Source organism: Tamandua tetradactyla, chromosome 8, assembly GCF_023851605.1.
Source record: "Tamandua tetradactyla isolate mTamTet1 chromosome 8, mTamTet1.pri, whole genome shotgun sequence".
Taxonomy (NCBI): Eukaryota; Metazoa; Chordata; class Mammalia; order Pilosa; family Myrmecophagidae; genus Tamandua; species Tamandua tetradactyla.
The window spans coordinates 121,368,618-121,390,456 of NC_135334.1; the positions used below are offsets into that span (position 1 = coordinate 121,368,618).

The 21,839-nt window shown below is 53.4% G+C and overlaps 1 protein-coding gene across 4 annotated transcripts; it reads left to right on the plus strand.

The window, feature by feature from the left end:
- Window positions 1-226: 226 nt before the first annotated feature.
- LOC143643778 (uncharacterized) lies at window positions 227-6,148 on the plus strand. 4 transcript variants are annotated; one of them, XM_077112297.1, is made up of 4 exons: window positions 227-359; window positions 5,297-5,443; window positions 5,532-5,634; window positions 5,805-6,148. In XM_077112297.1, exons 1-4 carry the CDS (start codon window positions 317-319, stop codon window positions 5,860-5,862), a joined length of 351 nt encoding a protein of 116 aa, XP_076968412.1. In that variant the 5' UTR covers window positions 227-316; the 3' UTR covers window positions 5,863-6,148. The 4 variants fall into 4 exon arrangements, 1 of the variants encoding a protein (XP_076968412.1); XR_013156392.1 differs by lacking the exons at window positions 227-359; window positions 5,805-6,148 and adding exons at window positions 2,318-2,431; window positions 3,089-3,319 and having other exon boundaries at window positions 5,532-5,752; XR_013156393.1 differs by lacking the exons at window positions 227-359; window positions 5,297-5,443; window positions 5,805-6,148 and adding exons at window positions 2,318-2,431; window positions 3,089-3,319 and having other exon boundaries at window positions 5,532-5,752.
- The last annotated feature ends 15,691 nt before the right edge of the window (window positions 6,149-21,839 follow it).

Here is a 21,839-nt window from a genome sequence, read left to right on the forward strand (position 1 = left end):
TAATGCCCATTTCACAGATGAGGAAACCGAGAGCACCCAGGCAGGAGAGGCTGAAGCAACACCCTCACCGACCTAGTCTTCAGTCCATCCACCCCTTCCCTCCCTTTCATTGGGCGTGGGCCGGCACTGAGCACCGGAAACGAACAGGGCATAAGTCCCGACTTCCGGTCACCCGGAGGAGGCGGACACACAGAGTCCCCTCTTTACAGAGGAGTGTGTGCAGTGTGAGTTAGACCCGCAGAGCCAGGCTGGAGCTGCCCAGGTAACAAAGGTGGAGGTGCCATGGGGGAACAGCATTTCTGGCAGAGGGAATTGCATGAGTAAAGGCACAAAGGACAGGGAAGCAGCGTCTGTGAGAGGTAAGGGAGTGGTGGCAGGGAAGCAGGCCTGGACAAGCAGGCTGAATGCGGTTGTGATGTGTCCACTGGGCATGGTGAAGCAGTGTGGTTTGGGCTGGGCCAGCAATGGGGAGCCATGGGAGGCTTCTGAGCAGGAAAGCTACATGATGATGTTGGTTCTAGAACAATCCCTGAGTGCAAAGAGGAGGATGAACTGGAGGCAGGAGATGAGCCTGCAGGAGCAGTCAAGGAGTGTCTCAGCGATTCAGGCAGGGGCTGGGGGTGGGAGGAAAATGCCAGACCATTTCAGAGTCAGAATTAGCAGGCTTGGTGACAGATGGCTGTGGATCAGAGCAAGGAGGAGGCTTGAATGGCCTGGGAAACAAGGTAATTGCTGCGGGAAAAACAAATCCTGGCAGCCGCGGCCTGGGTTTGGGCGCTCTGACTCTGAGCTCTTTCTCTCCACACAGCATCTCTGGCTGGCACTGTCTCCCCCAGTTTTCAGCATGAGCAGAGCCATCCATTAATCCTCAGGTCCCCCCACTCTTTTTTTTTTTTTTAACAGTTTTATTCACACACCATACAATCCGCCCAAAGCACACAATCAGTGGCTCTCGGTATAATCACAAAGCTGTGCATTCACCACCGTGATGAATTTCAGAACATTCTCACTGCTTTGTAAAAAAAAAAATCCCACAGCCCTTCTCCCCCCTGGTATTGACACTTAGCCCTGGTCTGGTACCTTTGTTACACTTGATGAAAGAATATTACAATATTACTGCTAACTGTAGCCCATAGTTCGCAGTAGCTGTCTTTTCCCCACATCCCATCCTATCGCTCACACTTGTAACAGGGCCGTGCATTTGTTCTAGCTCATGTAAGAACTTTCTTATATTTGTACCATTAACCACAGTCCTCATCCATGACAGGTTTTGCTATGTTATGCAGCCCCATTTTATCCTCCAGCTTTCTTTCTAGTGACACACACGCCCCAAGTCTCTTTTAAATGTCCCCTCTGCAGAGATGCCGCCCGACGGGCCTGTCTCAGCAGCCGCCCCTCTGCGTTTCCTCCTGGGCCAGGCCCCTGCCTACATCCCTTGCAACACCAGTCATGTTCCTGTCCTCCACCTGCTTGTTTTCTGTCCCCTTATTTGGTCACTTCTGTGTCCCCAGGGCCTAGCACATAGAAAACGTTCATGGAATGAATACATGAAATGCCCAGCGAGCACGAAGAGCCGCCCCTGTGCCTGGAAACCCCCTTCTGAGTCTCTGTCCTTTGCCATCAGCCTTGCCCTCCACTCATCCTCCTCTTTAAAGTCCGAGCAGGGCGCTAGCCCTCGTCTCCCAGCCGCGCCGCCAGGACAGGGTTTGTCTGGAGGCTTGTGGCAGCCTGGGGCTGGGGTGGGCTCTGGTGGGCTCCCCCCACACTTGCTGCAAGAGGGTGGGGGGTTGCCCCCATCCTGCCCTGTAGATGTGGGAGGAGGGGGAGGAGCGGGGGGAGTGGAGAAGGAGCTCAGAACAGGGGTCTTCAGAGACGCAGGCTCTGGGTGCTCCCAAGCGATTCTGGGGTGGGGGTTGGGGTGGGGGGAGGGGTCCAGGGGCGGGAGCGCCAGACCCGAGCTGGTCCTGGCTGCACCCGCCCGCCCCGCCCCCGGCCTTAACAAAAGAAGTCCAGCGCGTTCAGCCGGGACTGCCGCTGTGGACCCCCACTCCCACACCAGCCCTGGGAGGTCCCTGTTTCACAGCGGGGGAAACTGAGGTTGGGGAAGCACGTGGCTCGCCCAGGGGTGGAAAGCTGGGTAGAGGGGAGCCTCTGGTCCCAGGGGCAGCGCCCGCCCGGCCGCCTCCTCCCAGGCCCCCGCTGGGGGCAGGCACCGCAGACAGGGTCGCTGGGGGACCCCAAGGGCGCACCCCGCCCGGGGGACCCCGGGAGCCTCGCTCCCCTCCGCGCCCGCCGTCACAAATACTCAGGGGCGCTGCCTCGTTACTCTTCTGCTCGGGCAGGAAACCCGGCCGGCGGGAGATAAGGAGGAAAGAAAGGAGGGGGAGGGCCTGGCCCGGGTGGAAGAATAGAAGGAAACGGCCTGGGAAAGGCGAGTGCCTGCGGCTGGGGGCGGCGGAGGGGCCGCGGGGCGGGGGCGTCGTCGTCTATAAATAGTCCCAGCCCAGCCGCCCAGCAGAGGGGCCGAGGCCGGGGGGCTGCTGTCTGTGGCTGGGCGGGGGCAGTGGCTGGGGTGTCTGCCTGGGACTCAGATCCAAGGAATAACGGGGCAACGACGTGGCCCAGGCCCTACCCTTATCCCCAGCTCCAGGTGGCTGCTCCAACCCTGTCATTGGCCAAGTGGGTTGTGCGACCACTGGTGCATGGACCTATCCGTGGGGCCGCTCATCTGCGCTGCCCTGAACCCCATAGGCTGCCCTCTGCCCCAGCCCACCTCCCTCCCCTTCCCCTGGCTGACTGTCCCCCAGGTCCCAGCTCTGGTGCACTTTTCCCCGGAAGCCTTCTCAGACCCCCCATGTCTGGGGTGAGGACCCCCCACCCCCTGCTCTTCCTTTTCTGTGCACACATCACCATTAAAACTCTACACTCGCTCCCCTCTTTGCAGCTCCCCGAGGGAGCTGATGACTCCACAGCGCCTGGGAGAGTGCCTGGCGCACAGTAGGTGTGCAATACATTCATTGGGAGTCTTTGTTTTCACGTCCGCCTCCTCCCTCTCCTCCCTCTCCCCTGCCACCCTTCTTGAGCCCAGACCCCATGCCAGGCCCGATGCTGCCAGAGCCTTGAGGATGGAGTGGACAGAGGGTCTGTCCGCTGACCCCAGGAGGTAGAATGAAATCAGCTCCTTGTGCACTCCTGAAGCCAAGGTGGCAGAGGGCGATGATGAGGCAATAGCAGGGGGACAGAGAGAGAAAGAAAGAGACAGAAACATCAGGAGAGACAAGGGAGAGGCAACGAGTCAAAGTTACAGAGAGAGACGGAGGTACGCAGATAGAGAGTAAGATGTCCGCCTACCCCTTCATGCCAGGTGTGTGGGGGAGGCCAGGAGACATCCAGATGCCTGGATGTGAGAGACTGAACAGACCCCAAGTGTGCGTGCGTGCGTGCGTGCGTGCGTGTGCGTGTGTGCGTGTGTGTGTGTGTGTGTGTGTGTAGCTGGCTCCTAATCTCTGAGGAGAAATGGTCATGGGCCTTAATGGAGCCGATGACTCACAGCTGGAGGCGGCCGCTGTGTGCGGTGGGGGTGCGGCCCCTGCAGAAGCAAGCCCAGTGACAGCTCTGGCTCCAAGGACATGAGGCTGGAGCCAGGCCCCGGCGCCCCCGTCTGCCCTGACATGGAGGAGCTGCTCCCCAAGGGGAGCGGTGTGGTGGGCCCCCCCTGGATTGAGCTGGGCCATCCTGCACTCCCTCCACTGCGGTTGAAGAGGGTGGTCCAGGACCTTCCTCAGGCAGGGTGACCAGGAGGTGGGGGAGAGGAGGGGCAGGAGCACAAGCCCTGAGGTCACTCTTAGGGTAGAGCTGGGGAGCCCAGAGGTGCAGCCCCTCTGTGAAGGCCGAGAACAGAAGCACCAGGTGTGGGCTGCAGGGACAGGCCAGGTTAATCCCGGGGCTCGGGGCACAATGCCTGAGCCTGGCCTTTCTAGCCAGATCTTAGCAAACCCAAGGCATTGTACAAGCTCAAAGTCCACAGGAGAGCAGACTTCCTATCCACCCGCCAGGAGGAGTAAATTATTAAAAAGAAAACAGCTACCACTTATTGAGGAGAAGCTTTGCGCCAGGCGTGAAGCTGTGTGCTTTTATAAAGCATTGTGTTTAACCCTTCAAACAACTGTCCTGGCTGGCATAAGAATTACCCCCGTATTAATCATGTACTGCTGTGTAACAAACCGCCCCAAAGCTTAGCAGCTTGAAACAACACACGTTTATTATCTCACAGCTTCTGTAGATCAGAAATCTAGGCGTAGCTTAGCTGGGGCCTCTGCAGTCCAGGCATTGGCCTGGGCCATGGTCAAATCTGAAGGCTCGACCGTGAAAGGACCCACTTCCGAGTTTGCTAAGTGGTTGTTGGCAGAAATCTGTTCCCTGTGGGCTGTGGACAGAGGCTGCTCACAGTTCATTCCCATGTTGGCTTCTCCACCTGCTGCTGGCTTCATAAAAGCATGCAAACCAAGAAGGCAATGGAGAGGGTCTTCCAGCAAGACAGAAGCCACAATCCTCTGTAGCTTAATCACAGTCATGACATCCCCTCAACATTGCTGTATTCCACTGGTTAGAAGCAACTTACTCAGGGGAGGGGATTACACAGGACTGTGACTACCAGGAAGTGGGGTCACGGGTACCATCTTAGGGGCTCTCTGCCACGTCTCCATTTCACAGCTGAAGAAGTGAAACCATGGGGAGTTAATCATCCAAAGTCACAGCTAACATGATCTGGACATGGGTCTATCGGACCCCCAGTCTATATAGCGATGCTGAGCCCAGGCTCTGGTAACAGACTGGCTCCCGTACTTTCTAGGGGTAGACCTTGGGCAAGTCAGTTACCACTCAGAACCTCAGTTTTTTCTTCTGTAAAATGAGAGTAACAACAATAATGAATCAAACCTCATACAGCACTCACTGCATGCCAGGCACACTTTAAGTATGTCCTTTATATGGATGACTTTATGAGGAAAACTATAATTCTTATAGGCACCTGGATGAGTACTCCTAATTTTGTCTATGTGAATCACATCATGTCATTTGCCTTCTAGAACTTTCAGTGGTTTCCTTTCTCCACTCAGAACGAAATTCAAAGTCCTAACCCAGGCGTCTGAGGCCTGAAGGATCTGTCTTCTCTAGCTAGTGGTTTCTGGATGTTTCTGTAACACAAACATGCCAAGCACATTCCCCTCTCACGGGTGTGGCCCCTCAGCCTAGGATGCCATTTCCACGGATATGACCTCTCCCTCACTTCATGCAGGTCTTTGCTCAGGGGTCTGGGCGTCTTTCACGCATCAGCCCTGGCTGCCCCCAGCTGCCATGCCTATGGCCCACCCAGAGATTGGGGCCTCCGCCACTGAGCAGAGCCCGGCCAGCATTGCCCACCCCCAGGACCTGCTGACTTCTGGTAATCCAACTGCCTTTGCCAGGGATTGGTCTGGGCAAGGGGAGGTCTGATTGGGCGATTCTGAAAGGTTTTTCTCCGTCTTAAAAAGGAGCAGCAGGAGGAGAGCAGGAGGCCCTACTGTCTTTGGGCCTGTGGACATTTGTTTGCACGTGCTCTGCCTGGAGCTGCTGCGGCCACTTTGCCACCAAGAGGTGAGCAAGAATGGGTGAGAAGAAAGAGGGTCCCTGATGTCATCGCCGAGTGCTGATTACCCATGCTAGCTTTAAACTTCTATTTCTATGAGAAAATAAAATTGCCTTATTGTCTTGACCACTCTGAGTGGAGCTTTCTGTTATTTGCATCCACACTGATGCGACATCAGCATTCCAGAGAGGGACACGGACCTGAGCCCCAGCATGAGCCTCAGAGAAGTGGAGTGACACATCCCAGATCGGAACAATGAGTGGAGTTGCTGAGACCCAGGCCCGACCTTTCTACTCCAAAGCCTTGCGTCAGTCTCCCTTGGCCTTGACAGTTTGGACAGGTCAAGATCCCTGTAATCTGAAACCACTTGGCCTCCCACACTGCTAAGGCAAGCAAGGAGGACCCTGGGGACAGAACCGGGGCCAGTGAGCATACGGTCCAAGGGTGTGATCACCAACCCGGGGAGAGCCAGGACTCAGTCAGGGGCAGGGGCACTGACCATGGATGAGGCTGCACCAGGAGGCTCCAAGCCTCAGTTTCTCCTACTGGGAGAAATGGGAATAGTACCTATCTCTTTGGGTTGTTGTTGAGAATAAATGAGAAAATGCAAAATGCTAAGAACAATGTCTAGCCCATTTTAAATGCCCTTAGGTCTTAGCTACGACTCCGTGTATTGCAGCATCCGTCTCTGTCCTCTCTGTCCCCCAGTCTCCAGCCTCCCCCCAGCCCGACTTGGAACAGCAGCGCTAGCCGGAAACTGGCTTTGGAAATGTCTCTTAGTCTTTCAGTTACGGGAGTTAGTCTCAGGTAGAGAATATTGAAACCCAAGAGTTCCACAGGCATGAACGGAATTCAGGGGAAGGGTTCCTCGGGGTTCCATGGCTGCCAGGACCACCCACTGTCTCCCTCTCGCTGTGTCAGCCTCACTGAACCGTGCCGGGTGGGCCCCACTGGGGTTAGAGGAGCCACGGTTTCAGCTGATGATCAGTCTTGTGGCTTCTGTTTCTGCCACATCCACTGTGTACCTCATTTCATCCATCAAGCCAGCCCTCCTGGGTGGAAGGTATCTTATTTCCCTGTTCTAGAAGAAGACACTGAGGCTCAGAGTGGCGAGGTCACTTTTCCACCATAAGTGGCAGAATTGTAATTTAGAGCTAGGGCTCTTGGGATCCAGGGTTTATGTTTTTTCCCACTGTTTATGCATGCCGGATTGCAGCCATTGGACCCGGCCGAGGCTAAAATTAATTGAGGGTCCAAATCATGAACTGGTCACTAAGTCCTGTGTTTAATTAGGAGCCCACTGTGTGTGACGCACCGTGCCAGGAGCCAGGTTCCAAACCCCTTCGGGGAATTCACAATTTCCCTTGGGCTCTGAGAAGGCTCTGAGAAGCCCTGCTGCAAGGAAGCCTGCTTACCTTTGTGTAACTACCATTTACATTTGACCACGGGACTCTCCTCTCCAAGCTTCTCCTTCACGTCCCTCGTATGGCACCCACTTCGAGGAAGCCCCATCTAGAGGCAGGGGGGCTGGGGAGAGCCTTTTCTAGGCCTTCAAAGCAAACCCAGCCAGCATGGCCACATCCTCCCCAGTAGAAAATGCTGTGGCAGGACCTGACCTTTGCAATGTCAGTCACTGTTTTTTACCCCACGCTCTCCCCACGCCCTTGGCCAGGTGGGCTGCGTTCATCCACCTCAGGGAAGTGCTGGCACAGAGGGCCTGGAGCAGAATGGATGCTCTCCTGGCTTTGAGTTTCAACAGGGTGAGAATTACTCAGAAACCCGGATGTTAGATTGGGAGTGTCACCAGCCTCGTTAAAACCTTATACTTTGCCAATAAAGGCCCTTTCTGCAGATTTTTAAAGTTACTGATGTTGTTAAGCATCTTGTGCTGTGACAAATGAAATGCCCTGCATCCGGAATGAAGAGCTAAGTCATTGCGAGTGCCATGAGGTGCAGGTGGGGGAAGGCTGGCCTTCACTTTGGAGTGTGTGTCAAAACAGCACCATGTTTTCAATTCAACAAATGATCATTTTCCATAAAATAAAAGGTGAAACTTTTTTTTAAAAGAGGGATAATTGACACCACATCTCCAGTTAGAAGCAATCCAGCTGGGGGGAGGGCGAAGCAAGGTGAGGGCATGCTTTGTGTGGGGGGGAGCAGAGGACGCCCCCCACCCCAGTGAGGAATCAGGGCCTACCTGCAAGTGTTCCATGCAGAAAATGGAAAGCATGCTAGGAAGTTTAAGCAGCAAGTGAATTAAAAGAGGGAATGAGATGTTTTCAAAATTGTTGGGCAGCCTGGAGAAGTGACAGTCAGAGGCTGCCCATGGCCTTTTGTTTGAAAAGTCGTGATACCATAGCTGTGATGTGGAGATGCCGCTGCAGCCACCACAGCGGAGCACGCAGGGAGCCTGGGAGGAGACACCGCTGCCTCTCTTCCTTGCCCACCCCTGACACAGGTGCATTTAACCAGAACTTCATTCGCAGCCAGAATCCTAGCTGCAAGGGAGTCTGCGAAATAGGATTGCTTTAGCTTTCCAGCCTCCCCCAAAAGGGGCTTGAGAAACCCATCCAAGGTATGCCAAACCAGCCAACAGCAGGTTGCACCTGTCAGGATTTCTTCTCACAAATCAAGGAGTCTGGAGGAGCGGCGATTGGTGCTCATGATGTCATAAAAGTGTCAGAGCTGCCAGCCTCTTCGATTCTCTTGGCCGTTCCCTCTGGTGGCAGGAAGGCTGCCACATCTCCAGACACTACACAGCAAGGGCAGCAGGGAGGAGGGGGGGTTGGTCATGGTTTGGGGGGGCTGGTCAGTAGTGTCTGCCACAAGACACTGTCCAGCCAGAAAAAGATTGGAAAATTTTGGAATGTCTTTTCCCTTCATTTTCTCCCTTTTTTGATACCTAAGAGCCACCAAGTCCTGTCTGTTTTAACTCTACTTTATCCCCCCAGTCTGTTTGTTCCTCTTCATCCCTTTAGGCTACAGAGGTCTCTGGTCAGGGTACCTCAGCAGCTTCCTAAATGGACTCCTGGTTTCCTACCACCTCCCCTTTGTCTGGCAAAGCTGGTTGAGTCTCTCCTGCAGGGTGTTGGGGGTGGCCCCACGCAGAACCTCTAGTGATCTTATTTGGAAAAAGAGTATTTAAAGGTACAACTAAGTCAAGGGTTTCGAGATGGCTTCATCCTGCATTATCCTGGTGGGTCCTACATCCAATGGCATGTGTCCTTATAAGAGGGTGACAGGGGGAGATGTGGGGCCCAGGGGAGGAGCTGACAGAAGAAGGAGGCAGACTGGAGTGCAGCAGCCACGATCCAAGGAATGCCCAGGACTGTCAGCTGCCCCCAGAAGCCAGGAGACAGGCATCGAAGGGGTTTTCCCTCAGAGCCTCCAAAAGGAACCAGTCCTGCCGATACCAGGATTTCAGGTCTCTGGCTTCCAGAGCCATGAACGGATAAATCGTCATTGTTCTAGGAATGCCACGTTTGTGTGTTACAGCAGCCCCTGGAAACTGATGCACCTACCACGTGGCAGGCACTGACCTGGGCACTTGGAAGATGTCCGGGAACAAAGCAAAGACCTGCCTTCATGGAGCTTATATTCTAACCAGGGCACACAAGCAACAAGCAATAACCATAATAAATGCATAGGTGATCTAGCATGTTGAGTGGTGTTTTAGTTTGCTAAAGTTGCCAGAATGCAATATACCAGAAATGGGTTGGCTTTGAGCTTTTTTCAAATGGTTCCCCCTTGAAAGTCTCCAGTAAGTGGACTGAGAGTCACCTTGAATGGACAGAGACATCTCTCCATGGAATTGACCTAATCAGAAGGTCCCACCCACAACTGAGTGGGACACATTTTCATGGAAACAACCTAATCAAAGTTTCCATCCTAAACAATGTCTGCCCCCACGAGATTGGATGAAGAAAAGAACATGGCTTCTCTGGGGCTCATGACAGTTTTAAACTAGTGCAGCTGGTGACCAGTTCTATGTAAAAAGAAATATGGAGCAGGGTAAAGGAGATCAGAGATGGAGAAGATAGGGGGAGCAATTTAAAATTTGGTGGTCAGGGTAGGCCTCACTGAACAGGCGGTTATTGAGAGAAGGCATAAAGGAAGTAAGGGAGCCATGAGGACATTTGTGAGAGGGAACAGCCTGTGCAAAGGCCCTGAGGCAGGTGCTTACCTGAAGAGTTTAAAGAAAAGTAAGGAGAGAGAGTGGAGTGAGGAAATCAGAGAGGAGATGGAATCCATCGGCCATTGTGTGGGCTTCAGCTTTTTCTCAGCATGACATGGAAGCTTGCAGAGTTTAGAGCCGAGTGACATGACCTGACTTACCTAACAACAGGAGGCCTCTGGCTCCTCTGGCTACTGTGCAAGAAGAGACTGCGGGACGGGAGACAGGGGGAGGGTAAAAGAAGAAAGTTAGGGACCATGCAATAGCCCAGATGAGAGCCAGGGGTGGGTGGGACACGATGATGGAAGTGGAGGAGGGGAGAAGTGGTTGAATTCCAGGCACGTTTTGCAAGTGTAGCCAACAGGATTTCCTGGTGGATCAGATGTTGGATCAGATGTAGGGTGGGAGAGAAAGAGGTGAGTCAAGGACGAGGCCACGTTTGGCTGAGCAACTGGAGGGATGGAGTTGGCGTCAGCTGGAGAGGGAGGCCCCGGAGGAAGCAGGCTTGGGGCCGGGTGGGAAGGGGGAGGTGGGAAAATCTAGAGCTCCGATTTTGACATGTTAAGTTTATGAGTTCAAACTCCTGTTCGTCTCCAAACCACCACCAGAGTGCTGTTTCTTTAAAAAGCAAGCAAACAAAAAGCATTAATAAGGCATGGAATCCCAACTCTTTAGTCTGGGTGCAAGGGTCTTTAATAAAATTTACCCAAACACATCTTTCTAGCTCTTCTTCCCCATCCCCTCCATGCAGGGTACCTCTAGCCTCCACTGAGCCTTTTGCAGCTCATTCATTCATTCATTCATTCATTCAGCATTTATTAGCTTCTGCTCTAGCAGACACTGAATAAGGTACTGGGGCTACCAGGTCTCATGGGTTTACAGACACTCATACCCCCAAGGCATCTCCCCACGCCCCAGGGCTGTCCCATAAACTGTGCCATTTGCCTCAAATCCCAGTCACCTCTCCCCTGCCCCCCTTTGCCCTTCAAGGCTCAGCCATCAGCCTTCCCTCTCGGGGACCTCCATGATGCCCCCCGACACAGCGAGGGGGTACGCTCAGAATCCCCCGTCTCTCTTCTCTGCAGGGGTCTCAAAGGCAGAGACCTTTCGTTGCTCAGCCCCCACCCCTAAGGTCCCCCTGAGACCTTGCTAAGGGTTGGAGGGACCGAGTGCCCGCAGGAGGGGCGGCTTCGAGCTCGGACTGGCTCACATCGGGTCCGGGGTGCTGGCCTCGTGGTGCTCCCTGAGGTAGCCAGCGCCTGTGGGGTCGAGGGGCTCTTTTCAGTGAGTGACCAGCAGGGTCCTTTTGGGAATTGTTTGGTCCCCTAGAGAGAGGTGGGGGGTTCTCAAGACTCATCTCCCTTTGGGGGAGGGAGGCCTGTTGAGGAGGGGCCGTCGGGGAGCCACAGGGCCCCCTCCCCTTCCCCCCTCCCTGTGGCCTCTGAGGACAGTCAGGTAACCATGGCAACCGGGCAGGGCTGTGGGGCTGGGCTGGGGATAGGCATGCTGCGAGTGTGGCTCGGGGCCTGGGGTCTGGGTGCCCCGGTGACGTGGGCAGGCCCTGGGCGCAGCACAGGGTTCTCTGGGCCTCGGTTCCCTCCTCCGAGAACCAGGAAAGATTGACAAGGCCGAGGCCGAGGTGTAAAGAGTCAGACCCCAGTGAGAGAGGCAGAGACACAGCAGCCATGCAGAGGGGTACGTGGGGAGGGGGGGAAGGGAGACTGTGGAAAAGCCACAGAGAGCAAGAGTGAGCGGGAGAGAACAAGAAAGATAGTCAGGCACCCATTCAAAGAAATACTGACAGATGACAGAAAGAGAAACAGTGACACAGAGCCCCAGGGACACACGGACAGATGGATGGACAGATGGAGAGAGAAGAAGGGAAAGAGCTAATAAGAGATCGAGAGTGAAAGGGAAAAGAGAAAGTGAGACAGAGATGGAGAGGGACTGGTACAGAGATAGGAAGGCTGGGAGAGAACTAAGGACAGAGAAACAGTCAGTGAGCAGGTAACAGAGAGAACAGAACCCACAAGAGAGTGCAGAAGACAAAAAGAGGCATAAAGGAGAATGACCAAAAATGAAATAAAGACAAAGGGGAAAGAATGAGTGAGAGAGAGGGAGAGCGATGAGCAGGGAAAGAAGAAATAGAGAGAGAAGAAGAAACTAAGAATGGTGACAAGTAAAAAGGGAGAGGAAGGAGAACTGAGCTGCAGGATGATGAAATCGGCAGAGGCCCCCAGCTATGTCCCCCTGTAGGCCGTGAGCCCCTACCATGTGACGTCCAGAGAGAGCTCCAGTCTGCTCCCGGACTTGTCACCAGGACTGCGCCCCTTCCCTCCCCAGGACTGCGGCCAGGCAGGTGCCCCGGGATGTTCGGGGGGGAAGGAACAGCAGGCTGGCTACAGAAGTGCTTCTCGGGGGCGGCCGGCCTCCCGGGCACCTCCATATGTTCCCTGCATATGTTCAGCAACTTGCCTTAGAACTACGAACCACGACTGCATTTACACCTGGGGCTGGTGGCAGTGCTATTGTTGGTGAAAGGAAGCTGGCGATGTTTTCCTTTCCGAGGTGGCATTGCGCTCTTTACAGGCTGTGACCCAGACACCTTGCAGCTCCTGCTTAGTGAAAAGAGCAAGCACTGCTTTTTGCTCCCAGAGATAAATTCCTCCTAGACAATGTATCAGGAAAGTGATTTTTCTCTTTTGAAGAACTTAGTATGCTTTTTTTTTTTTTTTTTAATCCTGAAGACAAGTAAGAGCTATGGAGCCCTGTATCTTCTTTTTCACCTTGGCTGCCAGGAAGCTCTGACTAAGTTGCAACGATTAACATATTTATAACCAGCTTTTAAACCAGAGATTCTTAACTTGAAGTCCATGGATCACAAAGTGTTTCTAAGGTCCCCCAAATTCCATGCAAAATTGTGTCTGTGTCTATTTCTCCACCTTTTGCAGGAAGGAGGAAGTTGTGGACGTATTTTTTTTTTTTTTTTTTTTTTTTTTGCTGCAAAAAGCTTTATTGTTCACACTTGGTTCAAGGCTTGTTAGAGGGTGGCAGGGCAGCTGGTTAAAGAGAACCTCCTGGCTGGAGGGAGGGGCTCAGGCAGAAGCCTGGATGCCAGGGGAATGCAGAGGGCGCCCCATAAAGGCCTCTGGGCTCTGGAGGCTCCTAGTCGTCATGCTCGAGGGTGAGCCTTTCAAAGAGATACTCGCCCAGCCCGGCCTGCGGAGGTTGGTCAGGGGGTCGCCCATCTTCTTGATGAGTTTCACCTCCTCATCTAGGAAATGGTTCTCCAGAAAGTCACAGAGATGTGGGTCCGAGTTGGCAGAACCCAGGGCATGCAGTTCCAAAAGGGCCTGGTTCAGGCTCTTCTCGAGAACCAGGGCGGCTTCCATGGCATCCGGGGTCGTGCCCCACTCATCCTGGGACGGCTTTTGCACGTCCTGGAAAAGCGCGCAGCCGCCGCGCTGGTTTTGCATCTTCAAGAGATGCTCGGAATCGAACCCAGGTCTCCAGCATGGCAGACAAGAACTCTGCCACTGAGCCACCCTCACTCTGCTACGGCTTTTGCACGTCCTGGAAAAGCGCGCGGCCACCGCGCTGGTTTTGCATCTTCAAGAGATGCTCGGGCCCCCTCGCGCTTTTCTTTAGCCAACTCGCGGAAGAAGTGGTCCACGCCCTTCAGGGCCACATCGTCACGGTCGAAATAGAAGCCCAGAGAGAGGCAGGTGTAGGAGGCCCACAGATACCGGTTGACCAGGCCGTTTACAGAGGCCTCCACATCGGCGGTATAATTCTGGCGGATCTGGGAGCTCATGGTTGGTCGACAATGAGGAGCTAACCACAAAAAACCTGTTAGCTGGTCCCGGAGGCAGGGGCTGGCCCAGAAGTTGGTCCCAGAGGTTGCAGCGGGAGAGGCAGTTGGAGGGTGGTCGAGGCCGGAAAGGTCGGGGGGAGAGAGTCCCCGTGTCTGTTCCGTTCAAACACTGTTGAAGCAAGAGACAGGTCTGCGGGACCGCCAGGCGTGCTGCTGGACGTATTTTGAAGCCACTGTGCACTCATTGTCAACAAGCAGCCTCGTGGCGTTGTGAGTGGGTGACAAACACAGCCCCCATCACAGCTGCGTCCCGCCCAGCCTCTTTCTCCAGTACAGGCCTCCTGTGTTCTCTCACAGGGTCGGGTTAAAAGCACAGGCTCTGAAGCCAGTCTGCCTGTTTGAATCTCAATTCTGTCCCATGGACAGCTGACCAACCCCATCCCCCCCGCCCCGGAAGCCACAGCTTCCTTTTAAGTGATGGCAAGACCTGCCTGACACCTGTCACGTGCCTGATGGCTGTTGGTTGTTGCTATTGTTCTAGCACAGTGCCCTGTACGCAGTAGGCATTCAATAAATGCGCACCAGCTTGATCGACACACTATCCCGTGCTTCCCTTATCCTGGTCCGTCTAACGAGTCTCAGGAATCACAGGCCGTAGGTGAGAAAATTGACAGAATGGGCAGGTGTCAGAGAAGATTTAAGTGAAGTCAACCACATGGACATCTAAGCCCCTCTCACAAGGGCTTCTCCCACCAACACAGGCCAAGCAACGCTGCCTGCTCCTTTACTCTGGCCAGAAGAGGGGCAGCAGGAAGCAGGGAGGAGCCCACATCCCTCCCCCTGGAATGGCGAAGCTGGAATCAACCTGGGGGTGGGGTGGGGGAGGGACGCATTTGCACTTAGTGACAGCCCACCCTGTGCCCTTCTCAGAGGCCTCATCCATCAGCCTGGGCTCTCTTCGCCTCCAGGGCATGTACCACGCTGTGTTTCGTGTGTGTCCTGCTTCATTAGCGACTAATATTTAAAAGGCTATCCAGGGCTTAATGGGTTTTCCTCATCATCATTCCCTTGTGAGATTGGTCAGAGAAATGGGGCAAAGTTTCATTCCTAGGGAGCTGGGTAAAGGAATTAGGATCATTCATCCACCCTTCTTTCCTGCTGTCTGTCCATCCACCCATTCATCCACCCATAAATCCACCCATCCACCCATCCATCCATCCGTCCACCCGTCCACCCGTCCACCCATCCATCCATCCATCCATCCATCCATCCACCCATCCACCCATCTACCCACCTGTCCATCCGTCCATCCATCCACCCACCCACCCGTCCACCCATCCATCCATCCATCCATCCATCCATCCACCCATCCACCCATCCACCCACCTGTCCATCCGTCCATCCATCCACCCACCCACCCGTCCACCTGTCCACCCGTCCACCCGTCCACCCATCCATCCATCCATCCATCCATCCATCCATCCACCCATCCACCCATCTACCCACCTGTCCATCCGTCCATCCATCCACCCACCCACCCATCCACCTGTCCACCCGTCCACCCGTCCACCCGTCCACCCGTCCACCCATCCATCCATCCGTCCACCCGTCCACCCGTCCACCCATCCATACATCCGTCCACCCGTCCACCCGTCCACCCGTCCACCCGTCCACCCATCCATCCACCCATCCACCCATCCACCCACCTGTCCATCCGTCCATCCATCCACCCACCCACCCACCCACCCGTCCACCCGTCCACCCGTCCACCCATCCATCCATCCATCCATCCATCCGTCCGTCCACACATTCTATGAACAGACAGTCATAGAATCCGTGCTGGGATTCGGAATTTGAAGCAGGCACATTTCCTTTCTGCTAGGAGTCATCTTCAGACACGGGTCCCAGAGCTGAGGGTGGTGCCTGGTCCATGTTAGCGTTTTGCAGCTGTCTGCTGAGTGAATGGATGCGTTCACTACCTTGCGTAAGTCCCCAGCCTCCAGGACTCTTCGTAGTCTCCAAGATGAAGCTCAAACTCTTCAGCTTAGTGTTTGAAGAGCTGCTGCCACTTCTGTAGTTTTGCCTCTTACGCTTCCCCCATGTGTATCCCATGATTCAATCATATAACCCCCCTACAATTTCCAGAGGGCATCACGCTCTTTCACATCTTCCTCCCTTTGATATGGAACTCTCTCTCCCTTTCTGTACCCATGATCTCCTGTACATGCTTCAAGACCCCAGAGAACATCATTTCTCATGATAAGCCTTTCTTGGCCTCTGTGATCATATATGATAACAATATTTCCCCTTTGCTTGCTCAGCATGCGTGGGCTGCCCTAAGTGTGGTTTTTACACCTCTGTCTCCTCCACCGCCCCAGTGGGGCCAGGCTCTTGTGTCCAAGTCCCAGCTCTGCCTTTTATGACCACTGTGACTTTGGGAAGGTTACTTAATTGCTTGGTGCCTCAGTTTCGTCTTCTGGAAATGGGGATGATAGTGCCTGCCCCTCAGGACAGGGGCAGGACTTAAATGCGCGAACGCGGACGCAGCATTTAGAATGGGGCCTGGCACTCGTGAGTGCTGAGTAAGTGCGAGCTCCCGCTGCTGTTCTAGCAGTGGTGGTGACAGGTCAGCAGGATTTGCGGTGCCTTTTGCTGGGCTCAGCAGCTAAGTGGCCTCGGGCAGGGCCAGCTGCAAGGAAACAAATACCCCAGGGGCCAACCTCTGCTCTCGGACAGTCCTGGTCTAAGGCACTCATTCATCTCCCGGCTCAGTGTCCACTTTGTGCCGGCTTTGTTCTCATGCAGCGGATAGCAGACAGCAAGCCAGTGACTCCTGCCCTCGAGGCGCTTACCTTCAAACCTGAGTAAATGATACAGAACCTTAAAAGATCCCAAGTGCCATGAAGACTGGGATGGCAGTTATAAGTGGCAGGGGGAGTCCTCACCGCAAAAGCGACATTTGTGGGAAGATTCTGAGATGAAGCAGCAGGTCATGCAGCTGTCTGGAGGAAAAGCATTGCAGATGGAGGGAAGAGTGAATGCAAATGTCCTGGGGTGGGAATTGTCCGGCATGTTGGAAGAATGGCTGAGGCAGGGTGGGCAGGAGGGGAGACTGGAAGGAGATGAAGTTCGGGCGGAGAGTGGGGGCAAGACCAGGCTGGGCCTGGGGGTCATTGTCAGGACTTTAGCTTTTACTCTGAGAAGCAGTGAGGACACACGCAGGTCTGTTCCCTGGACAATATTCTGCCCTGGTTCTCAGAGGTCTGTGGGGACAGGGTGCCCTGTGTGGACCGCCCAGCAGAAGCAAACTCCCAACAGTTGACAGAGACAAAGGACCTGGGTTCAAGGTCTTCGGCAGGGTGGTCAGATACGGAGGGTCAGGGGTCTGCCTGGGCCGGGTTTTCTTTGGCAATTCAAGTGTGGGCTCCCCGAGCCCCTGGAGCACCTCAGCACCGGAACTTTCCCTTTGACTTCCGAGCCCAATAGTGAAGGTTGGAGCCTTCTGTGTTGGCCTGGCCAAAGTTTCCCTAAGAAACTTGCCGTTTCCTGCCCTTGAGGAAGTTGCTTCAGGCCCCTGTGACTCAGCCTGGGGACAGTGGTGGGCAAGCTATCCAAGGATGATGAGAAGGTGGATGCTCCTTAGAGGAGACGTCACTTGGGGCTGACGTCTTGGATCCACCACTGAAGTGGGCAGGTCTCCAGGAGCCCCAGGAAGACGGAGGGAAAGAAGAGAAGCTGGGGGCAGGGAGGGCCAGGGTGGGTAGGTGATTTATCTTCCAAGCCAGGACACTTTGGAGCCCTCTTAGTGCTTACCCACTTCCTTGAGTTCTTGTCAGTTCGTCCATTTTAGGGGACACTGGCTCCAGGCTCTGGAAAGCGGGTAGAGGTTGCTAGTGGGGTTTCATATCTAATAAGGTGCTGCTGCTCTCCTTGGCTTGGCCTCTTGGGAGGGGTGAGGGGGCACCAGGATTCCCATAGGTGGCCCAAGGGGGTCTTTGCCAGGCTTGGGACATGAGCTGCTGGGCCCTCGACTGCATTCACGGGGCAGCCTGACGCCAAGAACAGTGCAATGCGGACCATCCGTGAGCTCACAAAGGGGACCACAGACTATCTGCTGAAGGTTTCTCTAGCGTAGTTCCTGGAATGCAGCCGACACTCCAAAATAATGTATATGAGAATGAAAGCTCCGATTTGAGGCTATAGCTCAGGCTGTGGCATGACATCTCTTAGAGCGGGGTGCTCAGTGGCACGGATAATCAAAACAACAGTGTTTTCTTGGCCAGAGAGGATATGCTATGTGATTTCCCCCCCTTGGAGGCCTTAACTTCCTAATTCTGTTTTGCTAAAGCAAATCTTTATCGATCATCCAATTCATTCTTTCAGTCACTGGATATGTATTAAGCCACGACCTGGTCCAGTCTGTGAATTAAAAATCGGACAAGGCCATTCCAAAGTGGCTGGGCCATACACACACACAGGCCTGAGCCGCCTGCAGTCTGCCCTGCTGCAATCATCAGGACAGACCCACGGTCTTATAACAAAGGTCAGCCTCTTCCAGACGTGGAGCCACTACGCAAACATTCTAGGGGAGCTTTATGGAGTTAAGCTGTTTATGCTGGGGAAGCAATTCTACAAACTGCACATGGGGCCTTTTATCCACCTTCTAATTGGCTCTGGCTCCTCTGTAACTGGGGATAAATCAGGCATAAGCCTGTCTCTGCGTTTATTAGAGGTTTACATATTTGGAATAAAAAGCAGGCAGGAGCAGAGAAGGAGTAAAACCTGGGAAGCGGTAAGAGGGATGTGGACACCCAGGCTAATGGGCCGCGGCTGGTTCTGCTGTAAATCAGTGGGCCAGCGCTGCCAGCCTCTCCCTCACTGGTCTCCGTGGTTCCTTAGCTGGACAAAATCATGCTTGGTAAATTGTAAAATGCCCTCCCGTTCCTCTTTTCTGGAGCCCCCTTCCCTGTCTTCCTTTACAAGCTCTCCTACATTTCCCTTTGACAGAATGCTATGTGGGGGTCAGCAGGCATTGCTGCAAAACAAGCAGGAGTAGAAGGCTGATCATTGCCCAATGCTCGTTAACTCAGGAACAAGATATGCTTCATATTTTTTTTTCTTTGGTGGAAGGGTCTTGAGGGTCAGTTCACATCTTGGCACAGGGACTTGCTGTTCCCACTAAATGAGCCAGTCAAGATGTGAACATTAATTTGAGTAAATGAATCAGCTTCACTCTGGAAAAAAGATGCAGTGTGGATGTGTTACCAACACACATGCAAGCATGGATAGTGCCATCTCACATTCACAGAGAAGCCCACACATGAACAGATATCCCCCCAGGCACACATATACAGGCACAGACAGGTACTACCATTACACGCACAGATTACACACATGCACACAAGCATGGGCATGTACCATCTCACACACATGCACGTACATATAGACAAACCAAGCCATGTACAACCACATACATGTGCACACACACAGAGACATGTACCATCTCACACACACATATACATCAGCTCAGACATGGGTTGTCACACCTGGACATACACCATCACTGATGCACACACATGGAATTCCCATCACACACACCTACAAGCCTGAGGTTAGCAAATCACCATGGTTCCTTCCATCTCCAAGGCTCTGTGAGCCCTGTGAGGGGAAGCAGAACCCAGTGCACGTAAGAGGGCTTGCTTTTCTTCCTGCAGGTATATGTGTTCCCATTTAACAGACAGGGAAGTTGCTGTAACAAATCAAAGCTATTAGAGGCAATAAGATAAAGTGGTTGAAAACCTGGGTCCTTGAGTCAGATTGCCTGAATTCCAGCTCTCCCACTAACTTAGCTGCGAGAACATCAGATTACTTAGCCATTCAGTACCTCAATTTGCCATCCATAAAATAGGGATAATAGCAGTTAATACCCAGAAGGGTGTCTGACACACGGTAAGGGCTGTATAGTATTTGTTAGAGAAATAAACCATTTCTGAGTCACTGGCAAAGCTGGAGAAGACCTCTCGAGTATCCTTTGTGCATCCATCCTGGGGCAGCAGGCACAGAGCACATGTGACATTGAGAACTAGCATGGGGTCATTTCTTCTGAGCCTTGTCACTTGGAAGGGCATGTTTGGGGGGTGGAAGCTAAGTGAGCATAAAGAGAAAGGCGAGGGAAGGAGGGGGAGGGGTGGGAGGAAGGAGGAGAGGTGGGGAGAGAGAGGGAGCGGGAGCCAGCCTGTGCTACCTAGGAAACTGGAGCAGGAGGTGGGTCCTGCCCCCCCACCCCAGGGGCCTGTGCTGACACACGTCCCGTCACCGTCACCGTGACAGCCAGGTGCAGATCTGTCCTCAAGCCTGGAGATGGCCTGGCAGGGATCCAGTTTCCTCAGCCCTGCTCTCTGCTGCTGAATGGCACCCTAGAACATGGAGCAGACATCAAAGTGACAGGAGGTGGGCTGGCTTTTTCACCGCTACCCCCAGCAAGCTCCCCCGCGGTCCCTTAGCTCCCTGGCTGGAGGGATCCCACCGCCAGCTGCCCGAACATTATCTCAAAGGCACTGCTCCTGCAATCAGAAGACTGGGGGCTCTTTCTAGCTCTGCCCCTGCTCTGCTGGCTGAGTCACTCTGTTGCTCTGAACCTCACTTTGCTCATCTGTAAAATGGGAACAATTCTAATAACCACAGCACTTTGGGAAGAAAAGATGAGATAACCGGCATGAGGTAGCGTGAGTTAGGACACGAGCCCATCAAATCTCAGCTCTGCCACTCAGCAGCTGGGGGAACTCAGGCAAGTTACTTAGCCTCTCTGAGCTTCAGTTTCTCCCTCCGTAAAATGGGGACAATAATAGACTTTCCTCACAGGATTGTTGGTAGGAATAAATGGAGGTATAGGGTTTAGCAAAGTGGCTAGCGTTCAGTTAAAGTTCTTGGCTTGAGGCCTTCATCGCTTGGCCCCCCTTTAAGCATACAGTAGACTTTTAATGTATGCTCTGTGCATCAGTGAAACTTGGTCTGCCAGGAAAATAGACACAATGGTCTTCTCTTTGGTACTTAACATGTGCCCTGTGCTAAGCATTTTACATGCATTATTTCAGTTACCCTTCCAAAACCCAAAGAGGTAGTTATTTTCTCCAGTTCACAGAGGAGGGAAATGAGCTTCAGGCAGCTTAAACTATTGGCTCAAGGTCAAGGTAAGACTGAGATTTTAACTCAGGACTAATCTGATCCCAGAGTCCAAGAGCAGCATCCTTCTGACACTGCAAGGAAACTCATCTTAACCATTCTCACTTCTGCAGCTGGATTTAGAGACCCAGATGAGGTGTCTACTGCTCAGGAACAGGAGAGCCCTGACCCTACCCCGCCTCTGGGGCTTGGGGGAGGGGGACACTCTTCCCGAGGTCCCTGGTTGACGATAATGTATATTTGTCTCCCCATTCCCTCTCCTTAGGAGCTGCTTGCATCACAGAGCAGAAGGGCTAGACATCAGAGGCTCTGGGGATGGGAGCAGGAGGGTGGGGGTTGACAGTTCACAGAAGGAAAAGGCATCTGCCAGCAACTGAGGCTTGGAGAGCAGAAAATGAGGTAAGAGGTCCGGCCCAGAGAACCTTAATTTGGGAAGCACTGCCCAAACATCCCCAACCCTAAAACCAACCTGCTGGCAGATCTTACATAGGTCACGCTTAGATAGAATGCTGGCTTAACCTCAGTGTTTTCATCTGTAAAATGGAGGCACTGCTGATAAGGCAAGATTAATAAAAATTTCTCTGATGCTGTTGATTGTTTCCCCATCAATCATCCTAATGGGGCAGGGACCACATACATCCTTGGTACGGTTTGGATGTCCAGGTGTGGAGCCGAGCCCCAGCCCACAATTGCACCCTCGCAGAGATCTGTTTCATGACTGAGTAATACCAGGTGCCTCGGTAGGACCCTGGGTTCCAAACTTGTAAACACAGCTGTCTGCACAGATGATAAAGGTGACAAAAATATTTCACATTTATTACATGCTCTCTGCAAAATACCCTTTGCAGATGTCATATCTTTCAGTGTTTACGGCCCTGCCTGGGGGATGGCTGTTATCTACCTTTACACATGTTAAGGCTCAGATATGTTAGGGCACTTGGCCAAGGCCTGACTCCAGGCCCTCTGACCTTCTTCCTGCCCACAGCTCTCTCCCTGCGTCATGAGCACATGCTCCCTATATACACGAAAAGAGAAAGGTTTGA

What these genes read in the sequence shown, in the direction of transcription:
- LOC143643778 (XM_077112297.1), top strand. Translation starts at nt 317, where the DNA reads ATGAGTAAAGGCACAAAGGACAGGGAAGCAGCGTCTGTGAGAG. An exon ending in GGAAGCAGCGTCTGTGAGAG is followed by an intron (nt 360 to 5,296) that starts GTAAGGGAGTGG and finishes CACTTCATGCAG; the next exon opens with GTCTTTGCTCAGGGGTCTGG. An exon ending in CCAGGACCTGCTGACTTCTG is followed by an intron (nt 5,444 to 5,531) that starts GTAATCCAACTG and finishes CGTCTTAAAAAG; the next exon opens with GAGCAGCAGGAGGAGAGCAG.